Source organism: Lichenostomus cassidix, chromosome 5 (assembly GCF_008360975.1).
Source record: "Lichenostomus cassidix isolate B80296 chromosome 5, HeHo_3.0, whole genome shotgun sequence".
Lineage (NCBI taxonomy): Eukaryota > Metazoa > Chordata > Aves > Passeriformes > Meliphagidae > Lichenostomus > Lichenostomus cassidix.
In genome coordinates, this window is record NC_139486.1 from 57,449,405 (window position 1) to 57,470,614 (window position 21,210).

General features: G+C 39.5%; 1 protein-coding gene across 6 annotated transcripts in view; it reads left to right on the plus strand.

Moving 5' to 3' along the window:
• The window catches only part of NELL1 (neural EGFL like 1), a 273,189-nt gene extending 251,979 nt beyond the window's left edge, over nt 1-21,210 (plus strand). For 4 of the 6 annotated variants that reach the window (XM_085063246.1, XM_085063242.1, XM_085063244.1 and 1 more), the window contains 5 exons: nt 3,266-3,406; nt 11,116-11,309; nt 16,051-16,227; nt 17,834-18,058; nt 19,265-21,210. In XM_085063246.1, coding sequence (XP_084919372.1) covers nt 3,266-3,406; nt 11,116-11,309; nt 16,051-16,227; nt 17,834-18,058; nt 19,265-19,315 — 788 coding nt within the window. In that variant the 3' untranslated portion in view covers nt 19,316-21,210. The remainder of the gene's footprint in view (nt 1-3,265; nt 3,407-11,115; nt 11,310-16,050; nt 16,228-17,833; nt 18,059-19,264) is intronic. The other 2 variants (XM_085063245.1, XM_085063247.1) reach the window with 2 other exon arrangements.

The window sequence follows — 21,210 nt, forward strand, 5'->3', positions numbered from 1 at the left end:
CATGCAGAAAACCCAAACAAAACTCATCCTGCTGCCAGGAGCACCAAGGAAGGGCAGGTAACACCTACAGCATGGCAACACAGCCTAAAGATGCCCACCAGTTGTTTCTTCTGGCCTGTGTTGAGTGACAGATTTCTGAGCAGGTTTTAGTGTTCTTTGAAGAAAGATTATCATTTCTGCACTGTTTTCCCTCACAGGTCAGAATTACATACTTCCATTTCAGCTTAACATAAGTTCATGCAGAAAGTACCTATAGCACATTCTGGTGAGCATCTGCACACACCAAAGACACAAAAACTGTGTGTGTATCTAGCTCAAACTCTGTAGCAAAACCCCAAATCAGGCTTGGATAGAAAGACTTTTATCCTGAGGCAAGTATGCAAATATAGTGCTAGAATCTAAAGATGGAAAAGCAAAGATGAAGAGAAGTGAATTGATTCTAATTCCCTGAACTGGCTGTTATGTATATCGACATTTTTCTGTGCAGAAGAAATCCTCAGAAAAAGTGTTTTCAAAAGACATAGGATGTCCTGCTGGAAATGCTCCATTAAATAAACTAAATAATGTCAGGATATATGACAAACCATTTTATAAAGCTGTTATTTGCTTTTCCCTCTTGGCATTCTGAGCATCCTAAATCTGAATTTCCAAAACATCCACAGTATTTTCCTGTTCTGCAGACCTGTGTTTATACAAATAATGCACAGGATCATAGGAGAAGCTTACAGACCTCATTTCCAACCCTAGGAAGTAATCTTGAGGAGTTTTTTACTAATTGCTTCTGCACCAGTGGTGTCTGTTCACGGCAGATTTTCCCCAAAACAACCCACCCAGCTTCTCCTTGTCCTTTGCCCACTGTCCCCAGCATGGGTAGGGCAATGGTTTCAGTTTTACAGATTCTTCCTTCACTCTCTTGATCTCCCCTGGTTTGAGGAGATCAAGAGACTAAAGGAAGAATCTGTAAAACTGAAAGTGAGGTTTTTTTGCCTAGCTCTGCTCATTGAAAATGTTGGTTAGTGTCTCCCTGTGCATCAGGGAACAAAAGCTGTAAGAGGTATGGTGCTGCCACAACAAAGCCATCTAGATAGTTCTGTGTATTATTTTACTTTTTGGCATAATGTGGAGACATAGCCTAGCTGCTCTTCTTCCATTGAGTGAAGTGCTGCTTAATTATTGTTACCCTGGCAGACAGGCTTTCTGGAAAGCAACCTGCTGGTCACTTAGTGACTTTTGCCATGAGCCTAAATCATATACTTTGGAGAGGGCTGAAGTTCAGAAATGAACTTTAGGAGCACTCTATTGATTTTGTAAATTAAAAATGTAAAATGGAGCAGCTAGAGGTCTAGTGCAGGACTGACACAAGGATGCAGTCTTTAAACGGGAACATTCTCCAATCCAACAGTGGGGAAGAAAGGAAAGTAAGAAGAAGGATTCATTTGCAATTGACCTGCAGTAGCAAAGTCACTCACTTTCCAAATAGGATTAAACTTGTTCCATCAGCCATGACATGTGAAAAGATCATGGTTATAAATTCTATTTGCTGTAATGAATTGAAAGTGTCTGAGTTTGCAAGCAGCACTCACCGTTGATGGACAGCTAGATTCGTGCAGTGTTTTAACACTAAAATTAGCTTCCACCAAATAAAAAGTACAGGAAAGGTGGCAGCAGTGACAGATCTTAAAGCATGTAAAAATTGACTTTATTGTTAGATGGGAGCTGAATAAAGCTAGAAATAAAGAGTGTTTATGATGCTTTTATGTAGATAACTTGGTTCATGCTTGAGTGAGGGTGAACACGAGTCTTGGAAAATGGCATTTTTTAGGTTTCTCAGCCATATTTCAACAGGAATAAATATTGTTACTGAAATGAGGCAAAGTCGAACTTCTCTATGGTATTGCTTGTAAGAGGCAAGAAAATGGCATTGTACTCAAGGATACTTCATTCAAATTGATTTCCAGGTACATCAACATGACTCCAGTGCAGTCCATGAAACCATATTGGTGTATGAATTTTGTAAATTGAGATAAAAGCTGCACTCTGTGGTTAGTTAATAACCTTAATTCAGTCTTGCATCAGGATCATGAGACATCTGTCCTTTGATGCTTGCAGAGCTAAATGTAGTTTCCAAACCTATTTTCACCAATTCTTTTGGTTTGATAGGCATGAGCTTATGCATATTTTTAGTGTGCCAAGAAAAGAAAGCTCAGTGGGTGAAAATGGGAATTATTTGGGAAAAATTTGAGTCTCATTTTAATTGATAAGTTACCCAGCTGAAAACTGTCCAAAATGGAAAAAAAAAAAATCAAAAAAGCTAGAGCTGAATGGAGAAATGAAAATATAGTGGCTTCTTAAATTACCGCAAGGTTAACATATAATTAATTTGCTAATTTTAATTACAACCCTACAAAATGTGCTGAAAAATGCTCAAAGGGGAGCAGCAGCCAGGTGCCAGCCATGATTAGCCAAGGTTACTTGCAATTACAAGCTCTCTATTAAACATGTTGCAGAAATTTGAGAAACTCCTTTCTAAAAACAGCACATTTATTGAACCTCAGCAGGGTATTCATCATGCTGGATCTTTCCATTGCTACAGACTTGCTGTCATTTGCCTCACTCTTTTCCAGCTAAACGTTTTGTTGCAGCTGAAACGTGGACTGCTTTTTGTGTTTGTCACACGCTGTTACACTTGTATTGGGTATTTATTCTGATCATATAAACAAAAGAGATTAACCAGTGTTTGCAGAGTGTTCTGAGCACCCTCGGTTCCAGAGAGCTGAGTGCTGGAAACACAAATCCTGAAGAAAATGTTCTTTTCTTTCCAAGGTGTTCTGTCACATGGAGTTTGTAGAGCAGGAATATTGCTGAAACTGCCTTTTCAGTGGGCAGCCTGTTCTGCAATGCTTGAAGTGCACAGAAAAATGTGATTTCTGAGTTTAAAAAGCAAACAAAAACCCCCAACACAAACAAACAAGGAACAAAAATATCTGCATGTTTGCTTTGCATTTCCAACAAATGGTGGTGTGAAAGAATGTCTTGTCTGTGACAGATTACATGATGTATTACTGTTATTTTTTATTGTTGTTATGTGAGTCATGCTTTAAATGTCTGTTGTTGGGAACTGTAATAAACCTTGATCCATCTATTAAAGGAAATCTTTAAAAAAAAACCTCCAAACCAATAACATTTTTTTAAAAAAAACAAACCTACAGTATTGGTGTCAAAGGAAATTAATTTCCTGGCTGGCTTGTGTTTTTCTCTGAGGCAGATATTGATGAGTGTGCAGAGGGGATCATTGAGTGTCACAACCATTCACGCTGTGTTAACCTCCCAGGGTGGTACCACTGTGAGTGCAGAAGCGGTTTCCATGACAATGGAAGCTATTCTCTTGCCGGGGAGTCCTGTGTTGGTAAGCAAAGAGCAGCAGAGCCTGTTTTTTTCCCTCCTTGTGCATGGTGTTCCCAACCTCACTGTCCTCAGTGGTTCTCAGAGCATCCCGAGCGTGGCTGACTGCGCTGCCCCATTGATCAGAGCAAGTGCCTGGGGGACCTGCAGGGAAAGTGGGCTTGCTGGGAGCAGAATTGGCCACTAAACGGGGGAGAGGTGGTTTTCCAATTCCAGGTTTCAGCAGAGTGAACTTTGACATCCTGTGGTATGTCTGTGTTGCTTTGGTTTGCTTGTTTTCCATTTTTCGGCATCTTCATCGTTTAATTTTTAGAATAACACAGATGACATCAAGTTCTCTATATGCACCACGTTTGCAGAAAAAGGCCTCGAAAGCATGGACAGAGAGCATGGACAGAGAGGGATTTTTAATGGGTGCAGAGGAGGTTGTCAGTTGTTTTTATGGGAGGAAAAGGATGAGGCTCCACGAGGAGTTAGTTTGTCTCTGGACTGGCTGTAGGACTCTGGGTGCCACTGCAGCAATAAATCCATAGTGGAGATGGTCATCCTGCCTTACCTCTGCCTTACAGCTTTTCCACCTTTGCAGTCATTTGCCTTACACATAATTTCTCTGTGATATTTTATCAGGTGAGTTTGAAACCGTTCAGAAGGGATCCCATTTGAACTTCTGTAGAGATACAGATCAGCTGCTCATAGTGCTATGTACTTTCTTTGGAATTTAGGTTATGTCATCTTTAGTTAATCATATGAGTTTTCTATAAAAGATCTTCTCCTTTTGTGTTGGTTTTTTTTTCTTAAATGCTGTAAATTTCATTCATCATGGCCATAACGTCAAAGGGCATTTTCTAAGTTTTAGAGACTATTATTAAAATAAAACTTAAAATAACGATTTGTAACAAAAATGTATAAATTTACTTGTAACTTTGAAAATACATTCCCATCTTTTATGAATTCTGGCTATAAGAAGTCCTAGGGATAAGGTAGTATCATGATTTAAAACCTTAGAGGAAAAATTACTATTTTCAAAGCAATATTTTGTGGATTGTCCAGCTATATTAGCTTTTTACACATTGTCCTAAGCTGATGGGGAGCTCAATAAAATCACAGCAGTGAACTTCTCCAGAGGGTGGCTGTGTGAAAAATGGCAAATTTTACAGCATGTCATGACTCCACGGATAAAATAGATGAAAGTCAGGTATTTCTAAATGAATTCTCAAATGTTAAGAGTTCTCCTCTGGTTTGTTTGAATGTTGTAAAATGAGTGATGAGTGGAGCAGTGTTGAAAATACCTTCTGCTAACCCATGCTGACACATTTCAAACCGTGATGTTTATTTTAAAATGCAACTAAGAACTGGTTAAAACAGCAGAGAGGTAACACTACACGTTCTAATTAATATGTCACATTACAGCACTTGTTTGCATGGTGGAGCACTGAGAGTCAAGACCAGTGTCTTTCACTGTATTTCAGATAAAAGAGGGTTCATCTGCTTAGCAACAGCATGTTTTTCCTAGTGTATTGTATACTGAACTTGTAGTGGTGTACATGAGGTGGAGATGAGCCATTGTCTTTCAGTGTGTTTGGAAACATTTCTTCTTCCTCCCTGAAGGACAAACTTGGAGAACAATAAATAGGCTGAAAACATGAGTGAATTAGGATAAAACCCTTCCCTACAAAATAATACAATAACAGTAAATACTGCTACTACTACTAATAATAAAGAAGATCACAAGACAGTGGGAGGGAGTACTCATCTGTGACAAATTGCCCAAAGCCCAGGCAGCCAGTTGCTTTTGCTGGATACATTTCTGTATATATTGGTTAACCCCTTTTCCCTCCATTCCTATGTAGGTGGTCTTGGAGCTGAGTCACTGCTTGCACTGTCTCTGCAGTGCTTGCAAAACATTAAGATAAATAGCATCTATTTGGGAAGTGTTGTGATACCCCAGTGCTTCTAAAAGCTTTACTCTCATTGACTAGGAGAAAACAGTGAAGTTTGTCACCTGGCAAGGAAAAAATGTGTAAATCAGTGGATGTGGCAGGGAAGGTCATAATATTGCACCAGAGCTTGGGTAATAAGGATGTGTGGCTTAGCCAGGCTGCTTCAAGTTGGGGGAAATTCTTTTATTGCTCCAAATATCAACCAAAGACGGCTTTTATGGAAGATGTCAGCTTCATAAAGTGATGGTGAGCAGGCTCAAATTAAGAGAAGGTAATTTGATTTCCTGCAGTAGTGTTGTTATGAGGCACTGGTCTTTCACAACGTGTTATTAAGAACACTGCTTGCAGACAAAAGACAATTGCTGAATGAAGTTGCTACCAAAGTTTGCTTGGCAATTAAAACCTGTAGGCTACAGCTGCTGTGTTGTTTGTTTGCTGGTTTTTGTTTGTTTGGGTTTTTTTTTTTAATTTTGTAATAGGATCTTTGCTGCACTCTGAGGTAAAGAAACAATACTTCATAGAGAGCAATGAGTTGTAATGTGATATGGTGTTTATGACTATCTACTGATTTAAAAAAAAAAAAAAAAGGAAATTATCTGTTTGAATCTCCATCTCTAAGTGAGATGCTTCCAGTCTGTAGAGTGCTGTTCAGACCCTGGAGTGCAGATTTACTGATTCCATTTTTTTCATGATGATTTCTGTTCCTGGGTCCCTACACTGGGACTTGGCACACACAGAAGGAACAACAACCAAGGCAGCAGTGCCTGTCAGGTTTTGTTTGTTTTTTTTCTTTGAGAACCACTGCAAATTTTGTAGGGAAGCTTAACATGGATCCTCCCACCAAAACCCCATAGGATTCACCATTTATTTCAGCCTGAGAGGTAGTATAGCTAGACCTCCCTGCAGGATTAGAGTTGCTGGTTTGGGGAAATGGGAGCTGGAAAAAGTCAGGATTCAGGAGCTTGTGGAACAAAACTCCACAGGTGCTAGTCTTCCACAAAAGCTGGGTGCAGCAGTGCTTGAGGGTCACGTTTGAATGGGCTTTAAACCAGTTCTTGAGGCTTTCATATATTCCATAGTATGCTGCAGTGGTGTCTCTTACCTGTATTAGAAAGTAAAAGCAAAGGAGTTTAGATTTTGTTTGTTTTTCTCCTGTTCTGTACTACACAAAAAGGTAGACCCATCCTTTGAAAATTTTCCTCTTTGCCTGAGAGTTGCTTCCCTACCTGTTTGTAGAGAAATGCTATGTAGGCAGAAAGGTTTGTGTGTGGTAGACCAACACTGTATATTGTATTGTAGAGACCAACTAGAATTTGCCATTTTACAACTTCCTTCTGCTCTGCTCAGAGAATTTCTTCAAGCTCACAGTATCAGATTTGGTGTCAGTGGATTTTATCCTGTAAAATAAAGATTATCTTACTTTCCATTTAGTAAATTCTAATTCTTGTATTCTGACAGAAAGTTGTGTTACATGTCTTCAAGGTAATTGTGTTTAGTCATTTCTACATTTTTAGAAAGCTTTAGTAAATCCTGTATTCAGAATCTGATTTCTGTTCTGTAATAGACCCTTATGTCTCTACAGAATCAAAGTACTATCATAAAATATTTTCTAGCCAAAAATGAATCTGTTTGGTGACATTTTTTCAAAGACAACTCCAAATAACGTTGATTTAGAAAGAAGGCAAAAATCATTAAGTGACAAGCTGCCTGTGAAAAATGATTTGTCAAAACAGTGTTTAGTTAACTTGTACATACATTGGTTTGGGAGCCCAGCACACATCTTTCACGTTAACAATATACTGTAATGGTTTAATGTACCAGAACAGTTAAAATTAGCACATTAGTGGGGTTCTTTCTTCTGCAGCAGCTTATCATGATAATACACAGCACCACACTGCATGCCTTGCTTGCACACATTTATTAAGGTGCTGTGGAAAAGTCTTACAATTAAAACCTGAATAGCCTTGAAAAGTAAGAAATGGAGTGGCTAGGGATTGATTTAAAATTTCAGTGAAACCAAGTTAATGAACTTGTGTTGATATGTACAGTCATGCTTGTCTTCTACCCGATTCAAATGCAGTGGCTGTGGGACCTCTCATAATATCTGAGGCAAATTACTTCTCATTACAGCCAAAAAGGATGGAAAAGGAAATAGCATCTCAGGGGATTATTTGCTTCCATTTTGATTTTGTTTTCTTCTCTGCCCACATTACCTAGCTATCCATGTATTTTGAGAGTATTTTGAGAGTATATTGAAAAAGAGCACGTCTTGGGTGGTTTGTTTTCTTTCTTCTCTCACCCACCAAATGTGGCTGGTGGCTAAAAATAAAATAGGATCAGGTTCTTAGGGCTGTACATTTGTTTATAGAAGCACAGGCTGGAGTGTTTGAAGAGTATAGATCCTGATCTGTTGTATGATAGTTGGTGTGTCTTGGCAGCAATCACATGTTGTTGATTATAGAATGTAGAATGTAGAATGTAAAATATAGAATATAGAATATAGAATATAGAATATAGAATATAGCATAAGGCTTTGCAGAAAAAGCAAGTTTCTGCTCAGTATGGGTGGTTCAACTATATCCTCACTTCTCCTTGAAAAGGAGCTGTGGAGGGGACAAGGAAAGCTCTGGCACTTGGGTTAATTAGTAGTTTTTGCCACAGGTAATCTCAGTATAATGAATGCAATTGCAAAATCCTGTTCCAGGTGTGAAAATCAGATTATTTCCATAGCTTGACAGGATACATGAAAGAACTAATCCCCCCAAATGTAAAGGCAGACATTTTGTTCTTGTCCCTTTATATATAGGGAAAGAATACAGAGGCTCCTTGCTATTTCCAGTGTTCTTCAAAGTTGCTGGATTTATAAATGAATATTTTATCTCCTTCCTACTTCGTGTTGTTATAATGGGAAATGAGATTTGTGTGCAGTTTTGCCTTGCCCATCATTAAGTGTTCTAGTTTGGGGCTTGCATGTTCTGAGAACAGTTGTGGGAAAGCAAATGAAACCTGAGGGGATGTGGGGAATTTGAGCTAAGCAAGGATTTGAATACTACAAAAATAATCTAAATGCAGAAGTCTTGTCATAGTTTTCACATTCTCTAAATGATTGTTTTGGACGTGTTCAAAATTTTAAACTAGGCTAATTTTTCAACACCTAAGTGAGCACATTGATTTCAGTTGTTAAGAGAAATTTCACACAAATTACAAATGTTTTTTCCATGCTTTGCATTGCCATCTACACGCTGATCTCACACTGATGTGGCCATTTGATCTCCATTAAAATGAAATACTTTCTGTAGCTAACTGAGAGCTAACAATGTGGGAACATTTGGCTGGGCTTTTTTCCCTCCCCACCCCCCTGATCTGGTTTGATGAGTGACAGGGACAAAAACATTTAATGCTTATAACTTCTTTCCCTCAAGTTACTGGGAATGTTGACTGTCTGACTCTAAGAAATGCAATCAGCGATGACAAAAAAACTGCCAAAGGGATATTCTCAGAAAATTAGTTCTGTTAACAATTCAGCTGAAAATGAGTGCAGTGTCCAAGCCTTCTATATCTGATTAATGACTAAAACTTTTAAATAATAAACACCATAAAAGAATAGCAAACTATTATTTGCATAAAGAACCAAAAAGCTGCGTAGCAATCAGGAATTTATGTTCATGCTTTGCTTGATTCTTTGTCAGGAATCTCCCACTTAGCAGTTTGGGCTGCTCTTGATGGGTTCATCCTTTTTGTGTGTGCTAAAGGGAGAGCAGCAGCAGAGGTGCATAAATAGGGGGTTCTTCCCTCCTGCATATGCAGAAGAGATTAAGTTGCCTTTGTGCAGAGTGAACAGGTCTGTACTACTGAGAACATGAATAATGTTAGTTTCTGTAATTGCTAACATCTGGCTTTCCATAAATCAGTTAAATTACATGGAAACAGAATTAGATTTCAGTGTCGTAAGTAAAGCAATTAAATGCAACTCTGTAGGCAATATGGCTTTATATTCATCTGTGAAATCCTTTTAGTTTTGAGCTGTGAAAGCTACCCTTCTAATCTGCACTGTTATTCTGCTGCATCCTCTACAGATTATAGTCAAGGAGCTCTTCATGTGGTAGGGAAGAAATATTGATGATGCTTAATGAAACCACCAAGGGCAAAGTGAATGCTTCATTTCTATCTTTTGTTTTCAACAAAAAAATACAAGTCAAAGTCTATTGAAAGGAAAATGGGGTATCTTTAAGAATGTTTTAAGTTTTACAGTAGCTATTTGGATATAATTCACTTGATAGAAGTTCATTCATAGTTCTCTTCATGTCAGTCTTTGTGGTTTTTACTTACTGAGATACTCTGGCACTTGTTGAACAATGAACTACAAGTTTTAATTTCTTTTAGTGCTGCACTTTTACACCACCAACAGACTATGAATTGAAATCAGGAACTCTGCTATCCAGACCAGACTGAATTTAGTGATTTGATTGTTATAAAGAGTTTCCTTTGCTAGAATGAGAGAATTGTTAAAGTCTTTTTATTAGAGACATTTTGGGGTGATGATTCATAACCTGTGGCACTTGTCCAAAAAGTGGGGCAGCTGGCCATCACATCCCACCTAAAGTATACTTTAGGTAACTTCTGTTTGTAAATTCTTTTGAATGTGTTGGTTTTAATTTAATAATTAATTTAAAAGTATTGCTGGGAAATACTGAACAGTTAAAATTTCACACTAGCAATAAGGTTGCTTCAAATGATAAGTGTGATGGTTCTTCCTTGTAATTTCTGAATTCATCTAATACTCTTCCAGAATTTTCATGACAGAAACCATCACATGCTTCTGAAGGATTTTCTTTTCCAGCCTTCCTTCCACTGTTGCTTACAGTTTTCATTGTTCATGTTTGAATAAGAGACCCACCAGTTTACTGGTATTTTATCTGGACAATCTGCCAATATATTGTTTAAGAAATGTCCAAAGTTACTGTCCGAAAGAAATACCCATTTTTAACAATGTGCTTAAAAATCTCATAGCTTTCATTGCAAGAAAAAGAACACAGCATGAACTCCTTAGATAAATTCATATTGCATAATTGTATTTTACCCTCTGAAAGCAGATCTAGTGCGATACTGTAATTCACTTTTCTCTGGTGTGTAGTGATTTTCTATTGTCACCTTTTCTTTGTGTCATTGCTAAATCATACTGCATAGCTTTAAGACTTTTTTTTGTTTATCAGGTGCCTCTGACTTCTTTTTCTTTCTTTTTTCTTTCTTTTTTTTTTTTTTTTTTTTTTGCAATTCGCTTATACCTTCCAGCAGTGGGAAAAGGATGCAAGTGACTGCTTTTAATGTGGGGAATGTTACTTGTGCTAGGGAATGATGAAGGATAATGCACTTTTATTTTGATGTAGAAGCCAGAACAGAGTGGTCTAGTTGATGGGAAGTCACTCTGTTTGCTCACTAGTTTCCAGTCGCTGGGAAATGAGTATGCATCCTTTTCTGAAGGTTCAGGTTTGTCACTGATGCAGGGTTCCTCAAAGTATGTCACACTCTGCATTGTCACACTCTGCATTTATGATTAAGCCTGATGGAGATAGTTTAAGAATCCTTGGTGGAATCAAAGTAAATGCTGAAGAATAACCTAAAAACCATCAGTGCTTAAAGCCTACCAAATAAACATGGAAGATACAAAAAGGAATGCACCAGCAAGGCAGATAAGCAACAATTACTCAATGCAGAAATAAAGCTTGCCTGTGAAAAACGTGCCCAAAGGCTTACTAAACATGCTGTTTTGCAGACATCGACGAGTGTGCCTTAAAGATCCACACGTGTTGGAATGACTCAGCCTGTGTGAACCTGGCAGGAGGCTTTGACTGCCTGTGTCCCTCTGGACCATCCTGCACTGGTGACTGTCCCCACGAGGGTGGCTTCAAGCGCAACGGGCAGGTGTGGACCCTGAGAGAGGACAGATGCTCCGTGTGCTCCTGCAAGGTGAGATCCAGCTGCTCTGCCTTCCAGCAGGGCTTGAAATCTCTGGGCTTGGTCAGACAGGCAATATTGCAGTGCTGCTGGGGTTGGTGAGAGGATTAGCCTCAGCCTGAGGCAGCAGGTGAGCTCTGCTGTGGGCACTGAGGCTGGCATGGGGACAGTCTCCTGGGAAAGCATTTCCTTTCTTATTTTGCACAGCCACACACATTACTGAATAAAGGGTAACCCTGCTGAGCTTCTACCATGTCACCCTGTGGGCCAGAGCATCCCAGAGTGTGCCTTGAAGAGGGTCTTGCATTACCCTGTAACACAACATGCAGGTCCAGCACACTTACTGGAAGTGCTGAAAACTGATTTTAATTTCTTTTCCATGTGAATATGCATCTCTCAGCACTGTAGTCAGCCAGCCTCTTGCTGGCTGTGTTTCCCTTTGCTTGGAGCACATGTGAATTGACTGGTTGAGGAAAAAGGTCTGAGCATGAGTCAGAGGTTAGAAGACCCAGCAATAGGCACTTAAATCTCCTCAAAGTGAAGCAGGGTGAAGGGCAGTTTTTTCCTCCTCATCCCAGCTTGCCTGTGTTGGCAGTTCTCCCACATGAGCAGTGCAGTTCTCTCTGCCCCTTTGGGGAAGCCAGGTCTGGTATCAGTGGGTGAACCTGAAAGAGTTAACATTTAGGTTAGGGTAGGGTTTCTTTTTTAGGTTTCCCCCCTCTCTGCTTGGAATTTCCTTTTTTTTTTTTTTTCCTGAGTGTGGTAACCAAGTTAGGAGAACATTTGGCTCTGCTTTCTTGATTTTCACTAGTTAACAGAATGCTCTGTTTGAAATTTAAAGACTGTTAGAAACGCCCTAATCTGAGAAGTGGCTGCTTTTCTATGGTCACTTTGACCTGATTTGTTCATGGCATGGGTAAAGCTGTCCAAAAGCACAGCAGAGCACTGTGGTCCCAAACTAAAATTTGGCTGAAGATGGAGCTTGGGAATTAGCCTGTCAGTCTCCATGTCTCAGTGCTTGGGAGCCAGAGAAGCACAAGAGGGTTTGAGGGGAACAGAGGGAAGGAGGTGTTCTGAAGCTGCCAGAAGCTGAAACCCCCATCCTTTCTGTTTTGCAATGGTGTAGCAGAAGGGGAAAATTAAGACTTCAGAGTGAATAGAACCTCCAAAGTACACTGCTGGTTTGGGCTCAGTAGGGAATATGTTCTTGTTAGTTGCTATATTTTTTACTTCAAGTAGCCTCAAGCTCCCTAAAACTCCTCCTTTCAGAAGCTGAAGTGCACAGCTTTGCTGAATATATATCAAGCTTTTATGGTAATCTTGGGGAACCAGCAAGCTTATGAAAGGATTTCCAGTCAATAGAATAAACAGTTTAATATATGTGAAGACATTTGGCCTGCCTTTGCAGAATTATAACTATTAGCATTCACATTTTAGAGGGTGTGTAATTTAATTTATTTGCCATTTCTCATTGCATATATTTCTTCTGTTGAATGTTCTTACTGGTGTATGAAAATACAGGAATTATTAACTAGTGCGTAGTTTGCACTAAGCCTGACACTGTTGTTATGACTTTTACTATGTGTCCTCCTCACTTCAGTTTTTTCTTCTGTGAATTAACATTTGCATATAATTTTATTCTAGTAACTGCCTGTTTCAAGAGCCAAATTCTTGTCTGTAGAACAGGGAAAACAAGAAGAGCTCCTCATCTATCACATCTCAGGCAGAAAGTGAAGTCTTCACTGAGTGTTTAATGAAATATATTTTTATACATCCTGATAGCTCCCAATACACCACAATATACATATTTCTCAAACCTCTCCTTTTGATCTTTTGCAGCCTGCTCAGTGTGCAGTGAGGAAAAGAGCAGAGTGTAACTAAACCATTCTTACACTACTTACTCAAACTTTGAAATGATCCTTCTTACTTGTTTTATCCAGGAGGCAAATCAGCATTTCAGTTTTGAAATAGAACTGGCTTTTCTTTTGCTGTAGTTATTCTGGGAAAGGTCAGGTGGATGTGTTTTGTGCATTGGCTGAAACACATAGATACCATCTTTAAAATATTTTAGCTCATAATCTGGTGCAAAGGAAATTAAATACCTTACTTAACCTTACTTAATGAACTTCAAAGCTATTTGTGAAGTAGGATACTGTGAAATATGGGAAATTACATTGCTTCTGTTATATAATGAAGCAAAGTGTCATTACTGAAGCTCAGGGTAATACAGTGTTTCACCAGACCCAGTGTCTTCAAACCATTCTTGTTCATCTGAATGCACATAAAGTTTACAAAATCATAAATTCTCAAATCTGTGAAATATAACATTGCACCTGAAGTTTATTTGACATGTCTTGTATAAGCATCTTTCTGAACTACTGTGGTTTTAATAGAACATCAGATTTCAGGCTGGTAGAATTTGGAGTGGGGAGCTCTTGTTGCATGAAAAAAGCAAAGCCTGGCTGTGCAATCTAGCTATATACAAGCTTTTGAGAATGTCTTTTGATTAAAACAACCCTCCCCTGTGTGAAAAAAGCCTGGGAGATGCACACAGCACTGGGAGCAGTGGGATCTGCCAAGGTCATGTGTGTTCCTGAGGATCAGAACCATTTGGTGGTTTGGTTTTTGCAGAGTCTGATTTCTCACCAAACTGGCTCTGGGGCTCTGTGAAAACTTGAGCCACCCTTAGCAGTTATTCTCTTGTGTGTCACTTTTTCCTTTAATAAGAACAATTTTGTGTTCATACCACTGATGCTTTTGAAGAATGGGGAACTGATTCAGTGAGGATGGTGGGAAGGAAGAGGTAGTAGTAAGATGCTCTGTGTTATTACTCACCGAAAGAAAAAAGGTTTTCTATATCTATTTCTCAATTTTCTGTGTATTTCTCAGGGCTACTGCTGAGCTGCATAGATGTACATGAGACAGTGTAGCTTAAGAGGCTTTGTGTCACTGCACTGTAAGGGTAAAAATGTTTTTTATAGAGCTGATGAAATTGTACACAAACACAGGTGCTTAGAGATGAAACAGAGCAGCAGTGTATTGTGATTACCAAAAGTTCTCTGACAAAATCATCAGGTTTGTCAGTGTTCTGAGATATGGAGTGTAAAAGCAATTTAAAATATGCTCAGGGAAGCACAGAACTACCTGCACTGTCCCCAGCCAAAAGGGGAATTTTGAAATCTAATCTCAAAAGCTTAGAAACTGAGTTGGATCTAAGCAGAGAGGTTGTTTTTAGCCATTATTAATCAGCACAGAAGAGACACTATCCTGGTCGAGGTTCCCTGGATTTCTGGCACAACCCCACATGCCTGGCACTGGTGATCCTGACAGAGCTCCTGGGCTAAGCTGATCTTGAGTGCATCTGGCCCTGGCCAAACCTGTGACTAAGGAAAAGGGCTGCTGACATTCTTCCTTGTGATTTACTCCAGCCGCTGAGTAAGGAAATAAAGCTTGTTGATCCTTCTTACCCCAGCTAGAGTGGCAATCTGGCCACTGGTGCAGAATACTTACTTTACTTTGATACAACACTGGATAAAGCCTGTAGAGTAATATATGCCCTGCAGTTGGCAAAAGCAGTTCACATCCATGTTAACCTGACATGTTTTCTACTTCTTCATAATTCTGTGTTCTCTTCAAAACATTCTTATGCTTAGGCATAAGAAATAATTTTATTTATTTTTAGAGTAGCAAGGAATAATCTAACCCATTCAAAACTATGATGAAATGAGCAGTGACACTGAACTGATGTGGGCATAGTGATTCCCTGATGCCAATTTTGTACATTTGGTATATTTGTACTGTGAATGAGACTGGCTTTGCTTTTAAACAGGAGCCAAACCCAAGTTCCTCCATCAGATCATGAGCAGTAACTCCTCATGCTCCATGCTGGGCAACCTGGTCTGGTGGGAAGTGTCTCTGCACTCACTCTTATTAGAAATAACTTTCTTCAAGGATCAAAAGAAATAAATCCCCTTGAATTGGAAAGTATTCCCGTATTTGGTGGCAATGAAATTTTCTTCCTTGTATCAGATAATAGACTCAGAACAAGGTTCTGATGAGAATGGGAAAAAACTGCAATGAAATGAATGGAATTGTTTCAGGAATTGAATAGTTTTGATCCAAAGCAGAATACAGCTTTATCCATGAACTGAATTATAATGAATGATGAATTCTTTTATCTTTAAGTTGGTGTACTGTAGGTCCGGATGTGGGACAGACACAGCGGTGAGGTCAGAATAAAGAGCAATTAGTGCTTCTGTGATTGTGTTGTATTTTGCTCTGATTAAGTTAAAGGGACCACCTTTATTATTTAAATAAATAAATAATAAATATAAATAATAAATATAAATATTTATTATTTTCTTCACAGTGGTATATTCAGTCAAAATAGTGCTAAATAAATATTATCTATATTAGAGTGGGAACTACTTGAAGAGTTTGTTGATGTAGCCAATGGGATATGAAATTGCTTCACTATATTTCTCCTGAGAAACTGACTGCTTTTAAATTCAGTTAGCTGCAGACAGGAAAACAGTATTCTCAGATTCAAACAGCACTGGATCCAAGCACTGACAGAAACTGGGGTAGCAGTGGTATCACAGCAGGCAAGATCCAGTCCTTACTGGCATGGAATACAGTAAGAAATGGATATTTCCCGATGATCCAAAGATGGATACATCCCGTGTATCCATCCATCCACCCACCTGGCTGGCTGGCAGTGTGTGTTTGACCTGAGGGCGCTGTGTCCTTGCAGGACGGGAGGATTTTCTGCCGGAGGACGGCGTGTGACTGCAGGAACCCCAGCGCCGACCTGTTCTGCTGCCCCGAGTGCGACACGCGCGTCACCAGCCAGTGCCTCGACCAGAGCGGCCACAAGCTCTACCGCAGCGGCGACAACTGGACCTACAGCTGCCAGCAGTGCCGCTGCCTGGTAGGGCTCAGCCACTTGGCATAGCAGTGGGAGGAACAGGGATGATGGCTTGGAGCAAAACAGACCTGATTTTTGGGTTTTTTGGGGGCTGGGGGTGATGGTAAAGTACTCACAGAGCGCCAGAGAGCTGAGCTCCACCATCAGTTTTCCCCTTACTGCTGAATGAGTAGGTCTGATGAGCAGAATGCAAGGCTTGACAAAAGCTTGCAAAGCTTTTTATTTTTTATTTATTGTATTAATTTTAGCATTAGTCTGCTTTTCAGAACTTTCATAGGGCTGTCTGATCTTTAAATGACTTTTTAAAACCTTTTTCGCATGCGATGGAGTTGGATGGGGAAAGTTTCAGTTTTTAGTTGGGTCTGGTGTGCCTGTCTTGTCAAAAGGGAGAGTGAGATCATTTATTTATTTACTTAGTTGTTTGTTTTAATTCAGCAAATCTGGCTGTATAAATTAGAAAAAATTAACCAAATAAAGCAGGGTAAGGAAGACTGAAATAACTAGAAAAATATACAAAATAATGAACACTTATTTTCTCATTAGACACTATAGATTATTCTCTTAAAGCTTGAAGTTTTCCGTAGATACACTAATTAGTGCATCAAAGTTCATTAAAATTATCAGTTTTCCATTTATAGCTGTCTGTATAACATAGTCATTATATATGATACTAATCAAGAGGTGTCTGAGCATCAGGAAGGAAATAACATTGAAAGCTAAGTTACTGTCATGAAATAGTTATCCATAATGCACAGAGTAAGTATTGAGGTTGTGGCTTGCAGTTTCTTGCCTGATTTTATGATTGGAATAACATCCAGAGCTGTAAGACAGCAATGCCCTAAATCAGTGTTGTGTGTAAGGTTCTGTGCAGTGTGTGATGTTCTCAGCATCTCAAGTGTTTACAGAATAGTGTAATGCAAGTTACTGGAGTCCTTTCCAGGTGGAATTTAGACACACAGAGCAATGCCTTTTGACAATACTCCATGTCTCTATCTACTAAACTGTTCTGGGTTTATTTTCAAATCAAAATACCAGTAAAATAAACAAGTAATGGAATAAAATAAGTCAGTGGAACACAAATGGTATTGCTCTAACAATCCCTTCAGGAGCTGACAATAAAGTCAGTATTGGCTGTTGCTGCTCAGATCGATGTTTGGTGCTTCTCAAACATACCAGCCCACATCTATCTGCAGTGTTAATTTTCTGTTGAAACGCTTGCTGTGATCCCACAGAGATGTTTATGTGACCAGGAGTGGAAAGAGTGCATGAGTCTGCAAGGCAATCACAGCAAAAATTATATAGTTTGTGGAAAATATTAGTACCCAGTATTTAACCCTGTCTTCAAAAGCCCCAAAGAACTCAAGTTCCCCTGCTACGATGATGACAGCGTTGTTGTTTAGTCAAGAATCCACCAAATGATAATCTGCCACATTTAGGAAACTTCAGCTCAGTATTCAAACATGTACTTGTGTGATCCAGCAAACTGAGATATGAGCCATTCAGTTTATTGCAATTTTGGCCAAACAAAGCTTTTCCATTCAAAAGGGTGCAGAGTTCCTTGGCAGTTGATAAATGGCAAGTTCGTTCAGATTTGCTTCAATTTTTGCAGGAAGGAGAGGTGGATTGTTGGCCTCTGCAGTGCCCAACCCTGAACTGCGAGTACACAGCCATCTCAGAAGGAGAGTGCTGTCCCCACTGTGTCAGTGACCCCTGCCTGGCTGACAACATCACCTACGACATCAGGAAAACCTGTCCGGATGGCTATGGCATCACCAGGCTCAGTGGTGCCGTATGGACAATGGTGGGATCTCCCTGTACAACCTGCAAGTGCAAGGTAAGGGCTGGGGGAATGCTCATGGAATGCACCTGGATAAAATCAGCATCCCTTTCTGCCCTTAAGGTCTTGGGGAAGTGAATGAGACCTGGGAACCCACAGAAAGCCCACGTCTTTTCTGTCTGGCACAGTGCGAGCAAAACAATTCTCTCCTTGTTGAAAATGTTGAGCACAGATATGTTAATAATCCTGGTGCAACTTTGAGACATTCTGTTGGAGTGCCCTTCAGGCATTCTCGCTATGAGTCAAGGGTAACATTTCAGTAATTACCTAGTGTGGATGTTCATGAAAATGTGTGTTGCAGAGCTGGTAAGCTGAGGCAAAAACGCTAATATAAAAGTTTCACCAGCAAGTACACAAGTAAAAAGGCATTGCAGCTCAGAGATAAAGGCACTCCCAGTGATGGGAAGGGAATGTCAGTTTCTGTTCCCTGATCTCATCAAGATGTATTTAATCCAATGGCTCTCATGCAGGAGTGCAGTCTATTTCCCTTGCTTTGTGCAGTGATGACCCCACTGTGCTAATATCAGAATTATGAAAATGTTGTTTTGGGTTATATAAAATGTTCTTCTGTTCACTGTGGGAGAGCAAGCTATTGCCCCAGGGCTTTAAATTATTGAAGGTAGCTTTTCTGCCGTTCTTTGGAGGTTCTTTTCTGTAGATTTGTGATGGATTAAAAAAATAAAAGTTAAAAACACCCGCTCATTTGGGCTTTTAGGGGTTGCTGTACTTTTTCATTACATAAGGTAGCTTTATACGTGACTGGATGTTAGAAAAAGATCCTTAACAATAGATTAAATTCCAAAGCTGTGTGGTGTGTATGTTGTCCCCATCTCCTCCATATCTGCTGTGAATCAAGAACCTGAAGTCTGCTAATTTCAGGCAAGCAGAGAGCTTCCCTGTGTGGATCACATCAAAAGTTAAGAAATTAACTTTCTTGCATGAGAGAAAAACCCAGCTATCTGTGTTGCCACTGCTGGGCTGTATTTTATTAGGGGGTCACATCCAGGTTTGGAGTTCTGTGGCAGCTCAGGCCAATTAAGTGCTGCTTGCCAAAGCTGGCCTCCTCAAAGAGGAGCAATGCCAGCACCCTGGGATGCTGGGGACAGCAGTTTTTAGGTGCTGGCTGCCTCAGGGACACAGCTGTCCCTTGGTGCCAGCAGCCCTGTGCTCTGTGTGACCTGTGCTGCCTGTTTGTGTGTGCAGAACGGCAACGTGTGCTGCTCGGTGGATTTAGAGTGTCTCAACAATAACTGAGCTGCTCAGAGCGGACTGTGCCGAGGGAGGAGAGCTGCTGGAGCTGACACCTGACAGGAAGCCGTGTGCATTGGCATTTTGTACAGCAGACAATTACCAAAGCCTCCGAGCCAGGAAGATGTTTGGGAGTTGCCTTTGGGACCTTTTCACTCTGCTCATCCTCGCTAGCCTTGTCCGGGTGACTTCCAGCACAGCGCGTAGAAATCGGTGGTTGCTACGAGTTTTCAGTGTTGTAAATTACACACCTTTCCTGTCAAGAAATTTGCAAATATGTTTAAATTATTTCATGGGTAAACTAATGCTGTATTTTTGGTTTAATTTGTGTATTGGCGACATGGGTAGGATTCAGCTCTTCTTACTTTGAATCTAGATTTTACAAATAAGACAGCCTGTCGTGATTTTTGTCCCATGATATCACATACTTGGTTCCGAGGTCCCTGTTAGATGTATTTATGAAAATATGTATGTATGTACAGTCAAATTGCATAGTACTTATATTTCACAGCTGTCCAACATTTTAAAGCATTCAAAGGTGTGGACAGAATGAAAGTAAACAAAATAAGTCTGTCTTAAAAAACTGTAAAATTAAATGCCATGAACTGAATGAAGTGGCAGAATAAGCACTTTCTTCTCCAAACATGCAGAGCAGCAACAAGACTCCTCTAGTGAGAAATGGAACTAAAACCACATTCCACTGCCAGTTCAACACATATTCAAGAAAGAATCACTAGTCATTGTCAGTATTCTGTTGAGTAAAATTCCTCTGGACAGTGATAAAAAAGTCAGAAACCCTTAAGATGATGTAATTTAAGTTGACTAGGTTAGAATTTGCTTGCATTTGTAACGTCACTGATGAGTTCCGAATTTTTCCTCTTTTGTATTTACAGTGATGATGGTGTCTGTCATCCTCAGCTCCTGCTGCCATAGTGACAAAGTGCAGAGGCACCTGCTCAGTGACATGCAGGACAGGAGACCTTACTGCTTGGGAGCTTCCATTACCTAATGAACAGCTCAGAAACAGATTTTATCTTTTCATATTTTATGACATTCAAAAATACTGAAGTTTACTTTGTTGAGGACCTAAGTTTAGGCAGAAATTTAAATCAAAACTCAGCCCGAAATGCAGGTTAGAGGTTAGATTCTCTTCAACTGAGTAGAATTTATTTTCCGTGTCTATTTTTTTTTTCATGAAGCTAGAAAGTTTGTGCCATTAGAACAAGAACATATTTCTATGGCAATGCATCTACAGCTTAAATGTCACATTTTAACGTGCTGTTGTGTTTTGTTCTGCTCATTTGTGTAGTGGAGTTTTTTTCTTTCTGTTAATTTCATTAAACACAATGAATATATGGAAAAGATTGCAGAAATAAGTATAGTGGCTACAGTTTGGAAAGCCTACATTTGTGAGTTTTTCATAGCTTCATGCAGAAATGTGAAACTGGTTAATAAGAAAGAAGTGTGACTATACAGTGAAAAAATGAGTTGTCTTTTAAATGAAGTACTATTATGTTTATGAGGGGACAGTGGCAAAGAATATAAAACTACTTGCAATCATTCAGATAACTTTAATCCCATTTTTTAAACACGTTTGGTTTTTTTTTTTAGTTAACAGCTTTGTGTGGTAAAGTTAAATTTATTTTCTTAAAATGCCCCATGATTTTCAGCTACTAATGTAGTGACTCTACTTGCATTGCCCTGATGATTGTATAATAAGGGAAAGAGTTGTGTTTTATATGATACTCAAAGGGTGTTTGTAAATCATGATGTCAGCTCATTTTGTATATCACATTGTAAAACCCAGTGGTAATTCAGCTGGATAAGATACCCAGTGGGCTGAGATATGGAGGGGAATGATTTAAAATTTGTGGGCATCTAAATAAACTCCTATGTACAGA